This window comes from Podarcis tiliguerta (assembly GCF_965153285.1).
Source record: "Podarcis tiliguerta genome assembly, chromosome: 12".
Taxonomy (NCBI): domain Eukaryota; kingdom Metazoa; phylum Chordata; class Lepidosauria; order Squamata; family Lacertidae; genus Podarcis; species Podarcis tiliguerta.
In genome coordinates this window covers 39,761,629-39,782,385 of record NC_139545.1, presented here as the reverse complement: position 1 = coordinate 39,782,385, position 20,757 = coordinate 39,761,629, and the positions used below count along the sequence as shown (strand labels likewise).

General features: G+C 46.0%; 1 protein-coding gene across 1 annotated transcript in view; it reads left to right on the top strand.

Annotated features, from left to right (window-relative positions):
- Positions 1 to 20,757, top strand: part of ODAD2 (outer dynein arm docking complex subunit 2) — a 161,933-nt gene that overhangs the window by 84,444 nt on the left and 56,732 nt on the right. The window contains exon 22 of the mRNA XM_083407204.1: positions 17,848 to 18,290. Coding sequence (XP_083263330.1) covers positions 17,848 to 18,290 — 443 coding nt within the window. The remainder of the gene's footprint in view (positions 1 to 17,847; positions 18,291 to 20,757) is intronic.

Below are 20,757 nucleotides of genomic sequence, written 5' to 3'. Positions count from 1 at the left end.
AGTAATTAAGGAACAAAAGAAGAAAAGGCACACTAGCCTGGGAACCTCCTCTCTGCCCAGAACATTGGAGGCTATACACCACACCTCCTCAACAGTATTTATAGGAACTCAAACACTGAGATCCTGCTCTGTTCCAGTAACAAGAAGCCGAAAGCACCAGCCTGAAGATGACGAGTGAGACCTCGTCGAAACGTCGCCTAGACACCCCAACTTTTACACGGGAAGACACCCGAGGACACCAAAACCTGCATTCCTGTACCCGTGAAAATCTACGAAAGCAAATATCTCACCTCTACGGGGAGGAAACCTTCCAGCTGACAAGAACCTACGAGAAACTAGAAATCCGAAGAGCCACCATCTTATGTGATCTCTTGTTCCTACGCAACTGCCGAGACAACAACTTAATTCCCACATGCTTCCAACTTAAATTCCACTCTAAAACCCCAGCTACCGAAAGGATCCTGAAACGAACTGAACTATCTCTAATCAGAAACGAACTACACAAGAAAAGATACCTACTAAACCAAACCAACAAAGATCTACTCACTCTTCACCTCAAACTCTGTAACAAAATCCACCCTGCACTCTGGGACAAATGCAAACAACTAGCCGTCTGGAGAGCTGAAACGGAGACCTCACACAAGACAGACACACACACCAACAAACTCCACAAACTAGAGAAACGCCAGAAGCCCAGCCACCCTCCACAACAACCCATGAAACAAACAGTACATAACATATCAGACAGGATCCTCACCTCAACTGAAACCAAAGTACTCTCCAAAGGTTTCAACTTTGCAGTCGCCCCGAGACGCATCCCCACGGAAAACATCATATGCGGAGTCGAAGCTAGCCTAACCAAAATCAATCCAGATGAAGCCAATAAAATCAGACTTGAAGTCACCAACATCCTCTGCTCCAGCAAACCACCCAGAAGCAATTTACACAAAGAAGAACAGAAAGCACTCACCAACCTGAGGAAAGACAACAACATAATCATTCTCCCAGCAGACAAAGGTAATGCCACTGTTGTGATGAACACATCGGACTACCAAGCAAAACTATCAAATCTACTCCAAGACCCTACCTACCAACCTATAAAAACAGATCCCACCACCTATCTGGAAAAAACCACCAAATCCAAAATAAAAGCCTCTCCTATCAGTGAAGAAATCCAGCTAAGAATCATCCCCAGAGAAAAATCATCCAGATGCCCCAAACTCTACGGCCTCCCCAAGATACACAAAGAAGGAACACCACTCAGACCAATAGTCAGCTCCATAGGCTCACCTCTACAAAATCTCGCTAAATTTCTCGCCAAGCAACTTCAGCCCTATGCAGAATCCATCTCTTCACACGTTCCAAACTCCTTCCAGTTCATAGAAACAATAAAGAAGCAAAACCTACAACCCAATGACCTACTTGTGAGCTTCGATGTTGTATCTCTCTTCACACAAGTGCCCATTAATGAAGCCTTGACAGCCATTCAAAACAAATACAATCCCCCCGAATACATCTTGGACCTGACCAACCACTGCCTAACCAACACGTACTTCATCCACAATGGACAAAGATACAAACAGATAGAAGGAGCACCTATGGGATCACCCCTCTCACCGGTCATCGCTAACCTGTACATGGAACACTTTGAAACCAATGCTTTAGACAAGTCAGAACACAAACCCAAACTTTGGCTCAGATATGTTGACGACACCTTTGTAATTTGGCCACACGGGAAGGAAAAACTGGATAGCTTCCTCACACATCTCAACAGCCTACACCCCAAAATACAATTCACTATGGAAATAGAAGCCAACAACCAACTTCCCTTCCTTGACGTCCTAATCTACAAAAAACCTGATGGCTCCCTAGGACACACTATCTACCGGAAAAAAACACACACCAACCGCTACTTACATGCACAATCACACCACCACCCTGCACAAATAAACTCCGTAGCCAAGACTCTCATCTCCAGAACCAAACGCCTGGCTGACGAAGACCACTTGACAACTGAGTTACAGAATCTCTCAAATGTGTTAATTGCCAATGGATACCAGCAAAACAGGGTTACGAAGCTAATCCAAAAAGAAACACCCCCCAAAAACCAAGACACAGAACAAAACAATGGCATAGCCCTCCTTCCTTATATCAAGGGCACTACAGATAAAATTAGCAAAATCCTCCATAAACACAATATCAAAACAGCCTTTTGCACCAACCAAAAAATAGCCAATATCCTCAGAAACCCCAAGGATAAAATTCAGTTGGAAAACCAAGGGGTCTATGAAATACCCTGCAAAGTCTGCCCAGCCACGTACATTGGACAAACAAACAGACGAATAAATGCACGGATCGCAGAACACAAGAATGCCGTCAAAAAAGAAGAAAAAACTTCCTCTCTTTTCCAACACATGAAAGAAACAGGACACGAAATTAATTTTGCAGATTCCAAATTGCTCTTTAACATGGAACATCACCACAAGAGAATAATCATGGAAGCCATCGAGATAGAGAAACACCCTCACAACATGAACAAGCGTGACGACACATCCCGCTTGCCAGACATCTGGAAATTAGCCCTCCCCACAAAATCTGACACCAGATCCAGAGGCACACAGAACGCCATCACCAATCAACCACACCAGACCCAAACCCAGACCCTCTCCACAGATAAATTACAGACACCATCCAGTAGCCAAACCAGGGTGGCACCTCCGGATGCTGCACCCCCCTGCAATCCCTACACAGATCTGGCTGGCACAGGCCACAAAACCACAGCTCGCCCCTATACACGAAGCCAAGCCAGAGCACAACCAAGTGCAGTACAGCCATCTTCTCAGAAAAACTCTTCACAAAGTTCAAGAGTTCAAGACACGAAGGCTTTAGCAACTAATCCACACCTAATGACCCACCTAAGTGGGATTCAGGAAATCACTCAAGAAATCACTCAAGATATCCCTCAAGTAATTAAGGAACAAAAGAAGAAAAGGCACACTAGCCTGGGAACCTCCTCTCTGCCCAGAACATTGGAGGCTATACACCACACCTCCTCAACAGTATTTATAGGAACTCAAACACTGAGATCCTGCTCTGTTCCAGTAACAAGAAGCCGAAAGCACCAGCCTGAAGATGACGAGTGAGACCTCGTCGAAACGTCGCCTAGACACCCCAACTTTTACACGGGAAGACACCCGAGGACACCAAAACCTGCATATATATATATATATATATATATATATATATATGTATATATATATATATGTATATATATATATATATGTGTGTGTGTGTGTATATATCTATATATGTGTCTATTCCTTGTTTATTCCCCCCTTCCTCTGCCTACACTTTCTGTTCTGTCTGCCTCACTGGCTATTTCTGCTGCTCTTTCTTTCTGGTTCGAGGGTGCTTTCCTACTGCCTTCGCTGTCTGCAGGCATTTCAATTCCCTTGGTTTTTCCACTCCTACCAATATAATCTCCTGAAAAGCGCTCGGCTGGCGCAAACCCTTTTTTCACTTCAATTAAGCTCTTTGTCTTTCAAATAACAGAAATAGTAGTTAGGGTGACATCATGTCACATCTCTTGCCAACCGTGGTGGCAATCCTGAAGCCGCTTGCCCCAGCCCAGCTCAACATTTCTGCGCTGGCTGTTTTCATAGTTGACTTCCAAGATTTGGAAAGCAAACTGCTCCCCAGCCGAAAAGCTGCGGTCTCCTTGTCTGTCATCTCTTAAGCTTTTCTGCACACTCCCCTGGATTCGGGAATAGCAGAGCGGGAGAGAGATTGTGTGGCTCAGCCACACTTATGGGCTCAGACAGCCCAACCCCACTCTAGGGCTTTGGTGACCTGCCTTTTACCTTTCAAGGGCCAAACCCTAGGTTAGCCTCATTTACACACATACACACACTTTAACCGCCCCCCCAAAACCCCTTGTGGAATTAGGCCAGGAGAATTTTTTGGCCCAAACCTAGCAGACTAACGGGAATCATTTCTGTTGTCATTCCTCCGGCACTGTATAGAATTTCTCACCAAGAAGAAAGATAAAGACTCACCAATTATATTTTACAGCTCTGGCTGGGCTATAATGTTCTACACCACTCAGCACTGTGCCGTTCTTATCAAGATGCTGAAGGCAGCGTACTAGCACTTCTCCTGGAAGGAATCTGCCTGCTCCATTTTAATAGGCTACTCTTAACAAGCAGATCCCCCCCCTCCCCCCGGTCACCTTCACTTTTTAATCAAACCCTATCTTAAAGCTTGATGTATCACAACAGATGCCTATTTTATGTAAGCGAGGGAGCCTTGTGGGTTACGCTCTGTGTTAGTATTTGTTCTAGTTTTACTTCTTTGTACTGTGCCAGACACCCTTTTGCTCGACAGTTCCTTGCCAGCTCCTGCTGTTATTTTTGGCAACACAGATGTTTTATCCAAATTTACATGAAATACAAGTAACTTGTGTGTTTCATCTTTTCTGTGTGCTTTTTTAAAGACAAAAACAAGAGAAAACAAAGACTGTAGTCAATTGTACAAATCTCCTTCTTCTCCAAAGGTCCCAGGAATCCCGCACATGAGAGTTCTGCATCAGGTAACAGATTTCTTAATGTTAGGTTGTTCCTAGAAGAGCCTTATGAAGAAAGCTTCGCACTCAAAGGAAGCATAATGGATGCACGGCGAGAGGGGCAGTTAGTCCATGTGACCTTTTTTGGGGATGGAAAAGCCACCACAAGGTGACCCAATATCTGCATTCAAAAGTGGATTTGTGAAAGCATTTTATTAGGCAAGTTTAGTAAGGAAACACTTTCTGCATCAGATCTGCGTGGGGGGTGGGTCACCCAGTGTGGAAAAAGCTTTGGCCTTCTCAGGCAAGGTCTGCTTGGCACACCAGCTCTGGGAGTGCTATGTTAAGAATAATTGCTTAATTGGCAGTGAAATGGAGAATGCCTATGTGTATTGCTGAAAGGGTTTAACTGGGAGATGTCATTGAAGCTAAAGAGGAGTTTGGATTTCATATCCCGCTTTATCACTACCCGAAGGAGTCTCAAAGCGGCTAACATTCTCCTTTCCCTTCCTCCCCCACAACAAACACTCTGTGAGGTGAGTGGGGCTGAGAGACTTCAAAGAAGTGTGACTGGCCCAAGGTCACCCAGCAGCTGCATGTGGAGGAGCAGAGACGCGAACCCGGTTCCCCAGATTACGAGACTACTGCTCTTAACCACTACACCACACTGGCTCTCACCAGTGAGAAAAACAATAGGAGCTAAACTCCTAGGCAGGTTGATAATCAACTGTTATTGTTCTCTGGTAGCTCTGATGAGGTATTTAACTTTAGATCACATGGGAGGCTATTGAATTGCAAGTTCGCCATCTTGGAAGGGTGGTGGGTTGGAGTCTTTGTTCCCAGGCTCCGTGGAAGTAGGATGTAAATAATGAAGTTCTTCAGGAGCACACAGCCTCAGGCTGTGGAGGAGTCTGGGACAGGGGAGAGATAGAGTTTTGATCTCAATCCTGTTTAAAGTTCTTTTCAAGAATTTGTTGGATGCATCTTTGATGTTTTTGTTCTGTTTTGAAGAAAGTTCTGCCAATTAAGTTGTGAATAAACTGCAGTCAGTAAGCGTTGAATTTGGCCACCACTGCAATCAGGTAACTCGTGCAAAGGGGGATCCAAGGTATAGATGTGATGGTTGAATCTGCACAGAGTCCTCTGATAGCTGGCTTCTACTGATGTGGTCACTGGCCCATGTGAACCACTAAAGGCATCTTTGCAGGCACCTCATGGCTCCCCTTCAATGGCATAAATTGAGCTCTCATTGCTATGGTGCTGCCCAGCGGTGGTGGCAACCAAGGATCAAAGCATAGGCCATCCTGCAGGGTAGCCAGTCCCAGTCCTCTGAGGCCATGAGAGTAAATTCAGCAGTACCTTTCCGGCAATGTGTCTTAATTCAGTTTGCTAGAGGAGAAAGTCTGAAAATTCATGGCAGCATGTGCATGTGAGCATTTTTAATTTCCCATCTAGTTTTCCAGCCTTGAAAATGTGGAGTCTGGGTCCTGCCTCCTACCGGCTACCTGCCCACCCCCATTTTACAGCAAAAGTCATTTTAATGTTAAAAGTCAGCAAACGGGATGCAAACAACTAGCTCTAAAGTATCGTTCAGCTGGCGTGAAAACGATTCAACTGCAGAAGTGTTACATATATAATGAATGGACCCTCAGGCTGCCACTGCTCCTTCTGCATCTAATAGAAAAATAGTGTACGGCAGAGAATGTGTTCATTGTCCATTTCAATCAGTCCAATATCCTCTTACTTATGAGTTTCCTAAGTTGCTGTTATGGCACTGTTTCCATTTTAATTCCTCAAAGGACAATTCACTTTTGTGTTATCCTCACCCTGTTGGGGAACAAAAACATGAGAGGGGAGGGAAATGATGTTTGTAGACATTCTTTCCTAGTATTTACACAGGAACCTGGCCTCAAACACTTAGGCAGCTTTGAATCATAGAATTAAAGAATTGTGGAGTTGGAAGGGACCCTGAGAGTCATCTAGTTCAACCCCCTGCAATGCAGGAATCTCTAGTAAAAGCATCCATGACAGATGGCCATCCAACCACTGCTTTAAAAGCTCCAAGGAAGTTTGTTAGGGGTAAACTACAGTTCACAATGGATGGATCAAACAATGGATGGATCAAATGAATGGATCAAACGCATCCATTCTTAAGGAGTGCTCACTGGAAGGACAGATCCTGAAGCTGAGGCTCCAATACTTTGGCCACCTCATGAGAAGAGAAGACTCCCTGGAAAAGACCCTGATGTTGGGAAAGATTGAGGGCACAAGGAGAAGGGGATGACAGAGGACGAGACGGTTGGACAGTGTTCTCGAGGCTACGAACATGAGTCTGGCCAGGCTACGAGAGGCAGTGGAAGACAGGAGTGCCTGGCGTGCTCTGGTCCATGGGGTCACGAAGAGTCGGACATGACTAAACAACTAAACAACAACAACAGTTCACAAGATTCTATGGGAGGGTGCTTTAAAGGTGTGCTGTATACCCAGCCTAGTTGAGGGAATTGGGTACAGGAAGTTTAGCCTGGTAAAGAAGAGGCTGAGATGAGATATGATAGTCATCTTCAAATATCTAAAGGCCTGTCATATGGAGGATGGAGTAAGCTTGTTTCCTTCTGCTCTGTAGATTAGGACCAGTACCAACGGCTTCAAATCACAAGAAAGGAGATTCCAACTAAACATCAGGAAGAACTTTCTGACAGTAAGAGCTGTTTGACAGTGGAATGGACTCCCTTGGAAGGTGGTGGACTCTCCTTACCTGGAGCTTTTTTGGGAGATGCCAGGGATTGAACCCGGAATGTGGGCAAAGCAGATGCCGCAACTGAGTTATGGCTCTTTCCCACTGATGGTGGGGCAATGTTGTCCACCAAACCCGAGGACAGCAGGCTAGCCTAGAGTAGGGTTGCCATATTATTACAGAAAGGTTGGCAAAGTTGTTGAGATATTTTTCAGTTCTGCCCAAAGTTGCTGACCTTTTTTTTTTTTTTGCAAAATCGCAAAAATTGAATGTTTTGGAGCTATTTCTGATGAAATACCATATGTATGGATTTTCCAGGACATTTCCTTCCACCGATTTCTGCCAGGAAGGACACTGCTTGTAGCTGCAGTATTCCGGATATGTCCAGACGCATGGCAACGCTAACCTGAAGGTCACAGGGCTACCTGCTCCCGAGGAGAGCTGTAGCCACTGTCTCTCTGCACCATTCACCGCTTGCTGCCCCTGTGTCACTCTAGGCTGTTCTGTTTGTTAGGGGCAAACTACAGTTTCATACCTATGGTATGAATGCAACCTATGTGTAGGTATGGTACTCTTATTTATGGAGTGTCATTGTGTTGAAACATCACATACTCATAGTTCTGTTTCATTTCAAAGCATGTTTTGAAATGAAAAAAAAAAAAGAAGTGTTTTGAAATGGGGGGGGTGGGGAACCTGACCTAAAACTTCTAGGACTGCACAAGGAGCAGGTTAGTTGCCTGTTTCTTGAGTTGACTTCAAGGCTCTCTTAGCTCCATTTGGAATTCCCCAGCATCACCAATAGGTGGCGCTCTCAGTTTCGGTTACCAGGACTGACAAAATATTGCGTTTCAATGAATTGCTATGCAGTTCAGCTCAATAACTGTAGCAGATTTTGAGTACTATTTGAAGAACCACATACTTAAAGTTTGGCATTTTCCCTCTTAAGGTTGGTGTTTATGTGCTTTCTACTAGCAAACTGTGTTAGCAGAACACTTCATCAGGTAAGGAGATGGGTCTATCAAATCAGCCAGATTTGACTATTTGCTAATTTAGAGGGGGGGGCGAGGCCACTGGCTTTCATAAAACAATCTCTCTCACACAACTTTTAAAAGTGCACTTTCTACACTTTCACCCTTTAATTGCATAGATAATTTTCTTGACTTACACACTAGGGAGATCACAGAGCAAGCATTGCAGTTCCATGATCCCAGAACCTGTCTCATCCCTCGCACACCTGTTCTGCCTTTCATTTCAACCAGATGAACTATTAGGCAGAGTGAGGTGGCTGACACAGGGGCAGCAAGCAGTGGATGGGGCAGAGAGACAGTGGCTACAGCTCTTATCAGGAGCAGGTAGCCCTGTGACCTTCAGGCTAGAGTTGCCATATGTCTGGACATATCTGGAATACTGCAGCTACAAGCTTATGAATCTCTGAAAGTCACAAAATATGCACTCTTAATGGATTCTCTTGAAAACCTAAAACCAAATAAACATAAGTCTTATAAGTCTCTTTATTTGGTTTTATGTTTTCAAGAGAATCCATTAAGAGTGCATATTTTGTGACTTTCAGAGATTCACAAGTTTTCTGTTTATGTGATTTCATATATTATAGAAGGAGTGTATATTGATACTGTATCATTGTATTTGGTCATCGTGTTGCCTTGGATATTACTGACTTTTGTTTGCAACACAGGGGTTAAATTGTTTGGTTATAAGCAGTGTCCTGGCAGAAATCGGCGGAAGGAAATGTCCTGGAAAATCCAGACGTATGGCGTTTCCTCAGAAATAGCTCCAAAACATTCCATTTTTGCGATTTTGCAAAAAAAAAAAAAATAAAGCTCAGCAACTTTGGGCAGAACTAAAAAAAATCTCAACAACTTTGCCAACTTTTCTGTCCGGATTTTCACTTTCTGAAATATGGCAACCCTACTCTAAGCTAGCCTGCTGTCCTTGGGTTTGGTGGACAACATTGCCCCACCATCAGTGGGAAAGAGCCATAGCTCAGTTGCGAACATCTGCTTTGCCCACATTCTGGGTTCAATACCTGGTCTCTCCCAAGCAGGGTTGGGAGGGTCCTCTGCCTGAAACGCTGGAGTGCTGCTACCAGACAGTGTAGACAATACCGAACTATATGGACCAATGGTCTTACTAAGGCAGCTCCCTGTTTTCAGCGTTGAAGTAAGATTAGCTGTCATTCTGGTCAGCTTCTGTGTGTGGAATGAGGAAAGGGACGCCATCTTGTTCTTTGCCTCAAGCAGCCAAACACCAGCCTGCACGTTCTGAGGGAATATTTTTTTCCTGAATTACTGTAAACCCCTCAGTAAAAGTAGAGATGGGTGTGTGTGAAAGTTATCTCTCATTGGAACAAGTAGACCTTGGCAACTTTTGAATCCAAGTGCTTCTTCTTTAGGCATTGATCTACCAAACACGGGCGTTACATAGGTACATCCTTGCACACTAGACCGGCGCAACCTCATACTTTGGCCTTGATCTGTGTGGCACACTTGCCAAGTGGACTTGCCACCGCTAGGCCACATAATGCCCAATTCATCAGGTGAAAGAGTTCATTAAATATCACCAGTGCTTTATATGGGAAGAGAGGTATGAATGAAAACCAAAGCAAAGAGGAAAGCCAAACAAACCGCAGGAAATGAGGGAAAGATGGCAAGCAGAAGGCTGTATGTCAAAGAGATGGAATACCATGCAACACCAGGAAACTAGTGCCATACATCAATGACATCAGCCGGCAACTGTCTCCAGCGCAGCAGCCCTCAACCGAGCCCTTAACAGACTCCTCTCTTCTTTACTGGGATCAGAGCGTTCGTTCGCAAAGCCCTCTCAGAACAAAGTTGACATATCAAGAAGGAAGTATTGATTTCAGAGTCTCGGCAATTTGGACTTTGTGAGGCATGAACAAGAAAGATGCCTAGTTCCTTTCCCCAAAGGGCACCTGAGTGGCTGGCGGAGAGGCAGCGTGGTCTAGTCAATGAGAGTCCTGAGGGCAGTAGACAGAGGCCTAGAGATTTCGGCCCCGGGAACTAAGGTTCTTCACACCTGCCATATGGGATTTGTTTTATTTTTACTTTTAATATCGCTTTCTCACATAAATGTGCCGAAAACATTCCACAACAGCAAAAAAAGCGTATTGACGCATCATTACAGGAAAGATTCTCTGCCTGAAATTCTGGAGAAACTGTGTATTAAAAATAAAGCTAAAGAATGCAGCTTTTTTTGTTAGCTAGATGTTATCTTCAAACTAAGCAGTTCTCACCATTCTGTTAGCATTGTTCTGTTAAATCTAATTATGGTCCTCCAGTGTATTTTTTAAAATTATTTGTTGATGTGATGAGGAAAGTATTTACTCCTTTGAGACTTCAGGCTATCCCCATAGTATATTTAGAAGGGAGATACTCTGGAATACCTGCAAGTTATAATTCTGGACAGAGAAATGTGGGAGATATTGTTCACTATGCAGTGTATTGTTTCATGCCTGTTTCCTCTGGGGATAGGTTTCTGGAAGAGATTCTTGAGACGGTTTCATTTTTAAAAAATATCGAGATTTTGTTACTTGCTGGATGATACATCTGTATGTCTGTGGTGACCAATGGCTTGTAGCAAATTAATCTGACTGAATGTGCTGTGAGGCTAATAGCATTATCTCTGTAATAACCAATCTGGCTAGCAACAAGAGGGAAATAAGTACATATTTAAGGATTGCATCACTAATGACAGAATGCTTATAAAACCGATTCATTGCACTTTTCAGTCAGTAATAGCATTACACAGTTTGCAATGCCCCCCTAACCTCAATATTTGGAAGCATTTACAGATCTTGTCTCTGTTTTAAAGTTTTCCTTAACAGCAAATCCCAAGGAAACACGATCTCGTTTTGAAAAATGCTCTATCTGACATCTGAATCCACTCAGATAATAATGTTTCTTGGTAATTCGTTATCTCATCTGATTACAAAATCTCCATCTTCTTTTAGTCTTTAACTCCTTGTTGCACTCATCTTTTTTTCTCTCCTATAATTTTACATTATCTTTCTGTACTCTGAAGCACCTTTCATTCATCCCAACAGGGGCTGTGCAGGTGGATTCATCATGAACTTTGATTTTGGGTCTATTGCAATATGTTTGACCTCCCTTCCGAAACTTCAGCTTCAACCCTTTCCATTTATACATGACCTCAGCACACACAGCTGATATTTGAGTATGGATTGCTTTCTGCTAACCTCTTGTAGATTCTGAAGAAGCAGCTGCTTGTTGTCATCTATTCCCCCCGCTTGGAGAGAGGATGCAGCATGGCTGGACCAGAGTTAGGAGCCAGCTCTCTAGCTAAGAGCAGCTGATTTACGTTTCAGAAGTTTGGGGTAAGGAGCCTTAATTAAAAACACAAAGCCTTGCATTCTGTATCCCATGCTGAATGTTAAACAAGCTCTGAAAATAGAAACAGGAGTTAACCTTGTTTTCATTAACAACTTTTTTTCCTCCAGATTCTGATCTAAGGAATGGAATATGGAAAGTGTGTGTGTGTGTGTGTGTGTGTGTGTGTGTGTGTGTGTGTAAGAAAGAATGAGATATTTTACATGTGATTCTTTGGTAGACCTCACTACATTAAAGGCATGGATGGTGCTGCTGCATTGGTGCCAAGATCTCCTGCTCTTCTGTCGGTGTCTTTGGCAGGGCTTTCCCCACAGAGCACATCCCCACCCCACCCCAAACAGCCTTGCTTTCCAGAAGTTGGATTTTTCTTTTCATTTCTTAGTTTTCCCAACCAGGCAGTGAGATGGTTCGATTTAATTTGTTCCCCGTCTGTACAGCTTGTCTACCAAGTGTGGCAGCAGGGTTGTATTTCCCAATTCAGTCTCAGAGATGCAATCTAGGTGGCAGGATTTATTTCTTTTGAAACCACGAATAAAGAGACAAAGGTTGCCAGTACATAGAGCTCTGTCTTGGCTTTTATAGCGAGGAGACAGTATAGTTTAAGAACGTAACAACTGCCCAATTGGCTCAGTCCAAAGATGGTTCCAGCACAGCACCCTTGCCTTGGCAGAAGCAAGCAACCAAGATACCCCACAGATGCTCACAAGTTGTGCAAGATGCCGATAGCCATTCCTTGTTCTTTGTCTCCAGCATTTGGTAATCAGAGATACTGCACCTGCTTCTGGAGGTTCCATTCTTACCTGTTACGTTTCATAGTTACTGATCTATTCACTATGAATCTGTCTGATCACAACAAAATTTCACATGAGACAGGATGATTAACTATGCATCACACAAGGAAATACTACAGCTATAAACCAGCTCTTTGGCCAAGTTTATTCTAGTACTATTCCTGTGGTTTTAGCAGAAGCGATCGATTTTAACCAACAAGGTAGGGAGGTGCAGGTCTCAGGTAACCCACTGTTGTTTTTAAATGAAGGGCACTTTGTGGTCACTGAGACCACATTTTTGTCCCTGAGAAACCACCCAGTTCATTGACTTAAAAATATGGCAGAACAAGAGAGAACATTTTTTTGTGGTGGCCTTAAGCAACTTGCGTGCATCCTCAGGGTAAACCCACTGTTCAGAGCTGGATGCTGTTGCAACAAATATGGCTGGCCGTTTGGTGCCTTGGTGGTCAAGGAGGCAACTGTCCATACAGTCTTGTTGTGAATCGCACCCTAGATTAAATACATCATAGAAATGGAGAGCAGAATGATGTAACTCCTTTTACGATGGCGTATCAATGGCTACTGGCTGTGATGGTTATATTCCGTCTCCACTGCCAGAGGCATTATGCTAGTGGCTGGGAATCCCAGGTGGGCAGAGTGCTGCTGGTCTCAGGACCTGCTTACAAGTGTCCCACGGACATCTGGTTGGCCTCTGTGAGAACAGAAGTGCTGTACTTGATGGGCCATTGGCTTGATTCAGGATGTCCTCGTGTTCTTCGGAAAACAGTCATCACACAAAAAATAAACTTTGCCATTTGAAAAAGAAATCCATCATTTCCCGCAAGGGAAATGGATCCATGTGGATAATGTGTTGACTCATATCCTATCCCTCGCCCTCTTGTACCCTGATAGATGGGTCTGGTGCAGATGGGGATGTGCACCCCCAGCCACAGCCACTGCCGCATGCAACAAAGTGCAACGAGATTGAACTGGAGCTGGTGTCTCCTGAGAAAGTATTCAAGCAGAGTGTTCCCAAGATGTCTAACACCAGGCTTTCAAAGCGGCTAATAATAATAATAATAATAATAATAATTAATTATTTGTACCCCGCCCATCTGGCTGGGTTTCCCCAGCCACTCTGGGCGGCTTCCAACAAAGATGAAAGACACACTAAAATGTCACATATTAAAAACTTCCCTGAACAGGGATGCCTTCAGATGTCTTCTGAATGTCAGGTAGATGTTTATCGCTTTGACATCTGATGGGAGGGCGTTCCACAGGGCGGGCGCCACTACCGAGAAGGCCCTCTGCCTGGTTCCCTGTAACTTGGCCTCTCGCAGTGAGGGAAGCGCCAGAAGGCCCTTGGAGCTGGACCTCAGTGTCTGGGCAGAACGATGGGGGAGGAGACGCTCCTTCAGATATACTGGACCGAGGCCATTTAGGGCTTTAAAGGTCAGCACCAACACTTTGAATTGTGCTCGGAAACGTACTGGGAGCCAATGTAGGTCTTTCAAGACCGGTGTTATATGGTCTCGGCGGCCGCTCCCAGTCACCAGTCTAGCTGCCGCATTCTGGATTAGTTGTAGTTTCCGGGTCACCTTCAAAGGTAGCCCCACATAGAGCGCATTGCAGTAGTCCAAGCGGGAGATAACCAGAGCATGTACCACTCTGGCGAGACAGTCTGCAGGCAGATAAGGTCTCAGCCTACGTACCAGATGGAGCTGGTAAACAAACTGCATGGGTCAGCGTTAGCGTGTTCCGTGCATCAATCAGTGGCAAGTTAGACACCTTGTTTAGCTAATGTCACATTCCGGTTGTGCTCCTATCTGTATGTGTTATTTGCCCTTCACTTTGAGCCATAGCCTCAAGCTATAGCCTGTATTTGGCACTCTTGTATCTGACAAGAGTCCTATGATCTTCTGTCCTGGACCTCACTTTTCTAACTTCTGCTTACTTCAGCACATTTGTAAGGTTATAGAACATAGCGTTGCAATACCTGACTACTGCCAACAAGCCCTAAGGTATTAATTAGGATTGAAAGTAATAATAGACCAATAACTGAGATATTGGCAGAGGAGAGACTGTGTGGGAAGAAGAGGCAAATGTACATTATGTACCTTGTTAAATATATTACAGTCAACTTGTGCATGGTGGGGTTTGTGTTTTTTAATGCGGCATTTGTCCTAAATAAGCCCTTAAAAAGCCAGTTATTGTTTAATGTAATATTTCTCTCTTCACAACATTTATAGAGTCAGACTTATAGAGTTTCCTCTCATTTAAGAAAAAAATCAGGCTTAAAAAGTCCAGACTGTGGGCTGGACCTTGATGAAGTTAGGTGCACTTAATTCCCATTCAGATGGATGGGACATTTTGGTCATGATTAAGTCCCATTGATTTCAATGGGTACTCAAAACAACCAACTTAGTTCAGCCTTATATGGTTTTGCATGGAAAATGTTAAACATTTACTAAGTCACTGGGCACTGTCCAGAGGAGGTTCTCTTCTGTTGACAGAGAATAAATCTGCAATTCTAAATTTTGGCCATATGTACTCAGAAGTAAGTTCCATTGAATTCAATGGCGCATTCTCCCAGGTAAGTGGCATTAGGATTGAGGTGCAATGCTATGAATGTGTATGCAGAAGTGAAACCCCATTGCATCCAGTATATAGGGTTGAAGCCTAAATCTCACTGAACTCAGCAGCACTTATTTCTGAACATGCATGCTATAAGTTCTGCAACCGGGAAAACTCAGCTTTAAGCCAAAGGAGCAATTATACACACACACTCTCTCTCTCTCTCTATATATATATATGGTTGCACAATTTATCAGAAGCACCTATTGGCATGTGTTGATGCCATCACTAGCAAAGAACACACACAATTCCGTTTCCCACTTCCCAGCCTAGCACTACTTTGTGCCATTTTTAGAATTTTTTATTATTATTTTATCTTTAATCAAAATGTACACTAACAATACTATGTAAATATAAATGGTAATGTATAAATATTTGAGATCATGTAGTTCTCCAGTGAGTATACAATCTATATCACACTGAAACATTTCCCTCTTTTTTTCAGGACAGAGCAAAGTTGGCATAGATGGCTTGGTTAACCTGCTCCAGCCATGTGTTTATTTTACATTTAAACACCAACAATCACCTGCTTTTCAATATTAACTTGCAATCTTATTTACAATACTTAAAACATAAAACAACAACCAAACCCGATAAAACAACAGAATACATGAGGTAAAACCAGTCAGCAACAATTTATCAAATCATGTCTTCCAAAGCATAACAACACAATCCTATCCTATATTTACTCAGATGTAAACCACAAAGAATTCTGTGGTGCTTATTCTTGGTTAAGCTGAGTATACAACTGCAGTTTCAATTAATCATATAAGTGATTCCCCCCCTTAAGTTTCTGCAAAACTGCTACTGCTGCTGGTGTTGGGGCCATTTTCCAAGATTGCAGACTACTGAGAAAGCTGCATGTGTTAATTGGCTTACTAGGGTTTCCTGGGCTGTCAATGACTTTTTTTGGTAAATGGTCACAGATAATAATGTCATTATCACTATCTGTACTTTTCTGCATTTCATCTTCTTTTGACTCCACTGTTTATGACACCCAAACATACATGCCCAGCTCCTGCTTCATCACAGCTGTCAACTTTTCCCTTTTCTTGCGAGGAATCCTATTCGGAATAAGGGAATTTCCCTTAAAAAAAGGGAACAGTTCATGCATCAGGTGAAGTGGCTGCAGTTCATAAAAGTTTGCCATAATAAAGTGATGAAGTATTTAAGGTGACCCAAGAAGTTTTGTTGTTAAAGTATCCAGGCACAGGCTTCAGCAAAATTAGTGCATCATGTGTCCTCAGCATAGGCCATCCCCTGGGGCAATATATCTTATCTTGATGAGGGCAGGAACATATGTGCGCAGTGCTCCTTTGGAGCAGCACTGAATTGCATGTAAGTTTAGAATTTAAATGTGGGAGTGAGGCAGTAACTGTGCCTTTGAAATCCACTTGCTGCCTGATCCTGTGGAGCACACGTAAGTCTACACAGAACTGCAACCTGTTGTCTACCTTGCTTTGTTAGGTGGTATGAAGCATGGTGAAATTGTTCTTCAGGTGATAAATGGTTTATTAGCATTCAATTTAGTGTTGATGCAGAGAACGGTCATCCGTTGCTTGGGACTAACAAGTACTTCTAATAAACAGAAACTTTAAAAGCACATTTTGAAATATGTTTAGCATATTTGTGCAGTTAGGCTCTTCTCTCTTCCCCAAATGCCCTTTTGTGTACCCCCCTTTTGAACCTCAAGTAATTCCTGGTAAGAGGAAGAAACTGCTATATATTGCACATGTATAATAGGCTATGTTGATGCCTAAAACAACCGTAGCTCAAAATACACATGGACTTGATGGATTCATTTAGAAGTCTGCCCTTCCCTGGGTGTTCTCTGAGCAGGTTACATATCATAAAAACGAAATAAAACAGTAGAGCGTATCAGCAGCATCTAAAACCCTTTAAAATACAAGCCAGCATTGACTTAACAAAACAGTCCTGCTTGAGGCACAACAGCAGCAATACAGGATATGACTGACATATCGCTTACAAGAGATTAAATCCCTTCCAAGCACTTGTCAAAAAGTCTTCAGCTGCCAATGGAAAAGCATCAGTTTCAGGCACACCTGTGGGGATGTAGATTGATTTTTGTAGCATAAATAGATATAATTCATTACGGTTTACAAAAAAAGAAGTTGTGCATCAAGTTATCTATCAAGAAGTGATTGGCTAATGGGAAAGCAAGAGAGTCTGGGGGAAGAAAAGTGCAGAATTGTGTTTATTCTTTTAAGACTTGGGAGTCACCTGCACAGAAGCAGCCATAATTTCCCCCAGCATCTAGAAGCGATTTTCTCTTTCTCCAGCTTCTTCCAAGGAAGTGACGAGACCACGGAGGCTGTGGACCCTTATGCACATTTAACCAGGAGCAAGTCTCATTGAGCATCCTGGCACTCACTTCTGAACATGTTTAGGATGGCGCTGTCGGTGACAAGGGCTTCTCCCTGGCAACGCCATTCCCATCCAGATACTGCATGTGTTTATTCGGAGCTTAGTCCCAGCATATCCAATGGGGCTTCTTACACAAATGTGGAGACTGGGATAGTCACTTTACAAACCGAAGCTTGTTTACTCAGAAATAAATCCGGGTGAGCACAATGGATTTAGACTGCAATTATATACATGGGGCATTTAACTTACTTCTCACTGGATCTGCAACCTCTGAGCATCAGACAGGAATAGAGGTCTCCAGGCTTCTTCGAGCCCTCTGGTTTTCCTAGAAGACAATGGTGACCTTAACTTGCTTCTTACGCCCCGGGTTCTTCTTAGGGCCTTCAGGTGCACCTTGGCCTCCCCTAAGCAGGAGCAGAAGGCGGCAGGCCGAGCCTGGCCCCGCTCCTCCCCTCCCCCTCCCCTCGCCGTCCCCTTGACAGACACCGCCGCGGGCTTTCCAAGCCGGAGCTGCCCGGGAAGCTGGATACGGCAGGGGGAGGATGTTCGCAGGCTGAGCTGGCCAGAGGGGAAACATGAGAAGGCGCGGCTATTCACGTTCCGGGGCCCGGCAGCTCCTGCCTGGGCAATAAAGGCGAGCGGCGGCCGCGGTCAGAGCTTGTGGTTCAGGAGCTCTCAGGGGCTGCTGCGCGCGCTGAAAACGGGCGGCGGGAGCGGGGATGGGAGAAGGAGCGGCCGGGCAAGCGAGGAAGCGAGGACAGCGGCAGCCCGGACCCACCTCACCTCCACCACCAGCAACGACCCTCAGCCGCAGGCGCCAGGTACAGCCACGGGACCCTGCCTCGCGCATGGGGGGGAAGGTGCGCGCGTCATTTGTCAGACTGAACCCGACCAAACCAAAGGACGCCGGAGGCCGGGGGGGGGGTTGACCTCTCCACCTTCCCACACTCGCTCGCGCAAGGCCAACCAGCACCGCCACTGCCCCGGATACAGAGTCGTGCCCTCGTGCCCCCGCTCCTTGGTCGCGCTCCCTTCTACTCCCCTGAATTTTGGGTCTTTAGTGGTTTTGCCCCTTTGTAAAAAGCGCCGCCGCGAGAGGGCAGCGTGCAGTTGCCCCGCGCAGTCCCGGCAGGGGCAGCGAGAGCGGGCAAAGCGCCCTCGGCGCTGAGGAGCCCAGAGGCAACGCGCGCCCGCCCGCGTAACTGCGGCCCCCGACTCCTATGCTGGGCACGCGCGAAGGTAACTAGGGCGTTTTAGTGGCATAATCAGCGGGAAGGAGGAGGTGCGGCCACTTAAAGTGATTTGAAAAGAGAGAGGGACTCTCTCGGTGGTGTGTTTTAAGCGGCCTCGGGATGGTTTTGGTTTTCGTGGCGAGCCCGTTCGAGCGCGCTGGCGTTTCTGTTTCAGACGCGCATCCTTCTCATTGGATACCTTGCGGGGTGTCTTGTGAAAAGCGACCTGTGTCATTCGGGGCGAGTCCGCTTTGCGCCGCCCTGGGCTTCCGAGAGAGGCGCTCATTTGTTTGCCCCCCTTCGTGGCGCGGGCGGCGCTGCGTGGCCGGTCGCCTGCTGTCCTGCGGCGCCGGAGGAGCGGATGTGGCCGGCCTGCCGATGGCGCCCCAGAGGCTTCTGCGGAGCGACGACCATTGCGGGAGGCAGGTCTCGCTGCGGGCAGCCCGGGGTCGTGGCGCTCGGCTCCTTTCCGAGTCCCCGGGAATCTGGGGCATTGGAGTTCGAGTTGTGTGCGCGCGCGCGTTTGCAAAAGCCATAAATTAGGACACGCGTTGTAGGCACCGACGTGTTGTGTGTTAACGAGGAATTGGAGACGTCTGACTGCAAGATTTGCTGGTTCAAGAACCTGCTCCGCTCCGCCTTCCCGCCCCTTTTGGTTCCTATGTTTTTGCAAGAGCTCATTGAGACGCAGTTTAGTGACTGCTTTCCATCACTCTCCTCTCCTATTATCAGCGTGGTTGAAATAGATTTCTTCCAACATCATATGTCCAAAGATTCTCCCTTTTGACAACTGTGGTCCTTGCCTGGGATTCATACGTGGTCTCTGTCTACACGGCTTGTAACGTGGGAGACCCACCCCCCCCGCCCCCTCCTGAGCTAAACCTAAGCGAAGGTGGTGTTGGACGGGGAGGGGCAGGGCGAGGCATTTTCCTCGCAAAACAAGGAGGGAAAAAGGGACCACCGTCCTACAAGCGTTAGGAAGGAGCCATCCTTAAATAGGGACAATTTCTGCGGTTGGGTGGGATCCAAAAAGGCGGGCAGAAAACCCCGCGGAGCAGGATAAAGAGTCGCTTGTAGTGGGCACGAATTCGTGTACACAGTCACACGCTCATAGACACGCGTGTCCAGGGGGAGAGTTGGTCCTCAACACGCGCGGACTTGGACTGGAGCCCTGGCGAATCCGGCGGCGCGCGCGTGTGTGCTTAGGATCTCGGCCCTGCTCGTTTTTCATGCGCACTAGTCAAACAAGAGTCTGAACGACATCCTTGCAAATATTGACAGTGGCCCGTCGAGTTAATTTCTCTGGTTACTCGGACGTTTTCGGCCAAGGAAAAGCGGCCGCGCGCTGGCTGCTTGGCGGAGAATGTGGTACTTTCTCTCTCGGGGGGGGGGGGTTGGGGGGAGGGAGAGAGGCCGGGAGCAGCCCAAGGAAGAAAAGGGCCCCGATCTTGTTTTTAAAACCATGCGGAAGGCGGACCCCCCCCCCTCCCGGATGGGGAGCCGCTGCTCGTGGTGCAGCTGATGGCTCGGATCCCGCCGGGCTGCGAGGTGGAAAGAAAATCCTCGGCCTCGAGGGAAAGGGAGACGCCGGGGCCAGAGCTGGGCTGCGGGCGGCCGCATTCTGCGGAAGAATCTGACAGCCTGCGGCGTGGATTGTGCCTGGACACAATGGTCTAGGTGTGTCAGGGTGCTATGGACGCCGGCTTGAGACGGGAAGGGAGAGGCGGACGGTCCCCTCTTCAAGTGTAAGCCAGTAGAGGAGACCTGGGAGCCACCCAAATACACCGCCGCGAGAAGGGATGCTTTGCCCCCGGGGGAGACGGACTGAGGAGCGAAGCTGCCGGTCCGGTTCTCAGGAAGATGCCCGCCAACCATCATCTTCAACTCCTGGTCACTGCGCTCTCCCGTTTCGGTCTCCACAGCCACCGCAGGCGCTGAAACTCTCCAAGAGTTTCACGACTCCCCCCCCCCCCCCCGCGCCAGGCGCACTGCAGACAGACGGATGCCTACAGCCACAATTGTGTACATTATATGGTTATTACACTGTTTTATCCCT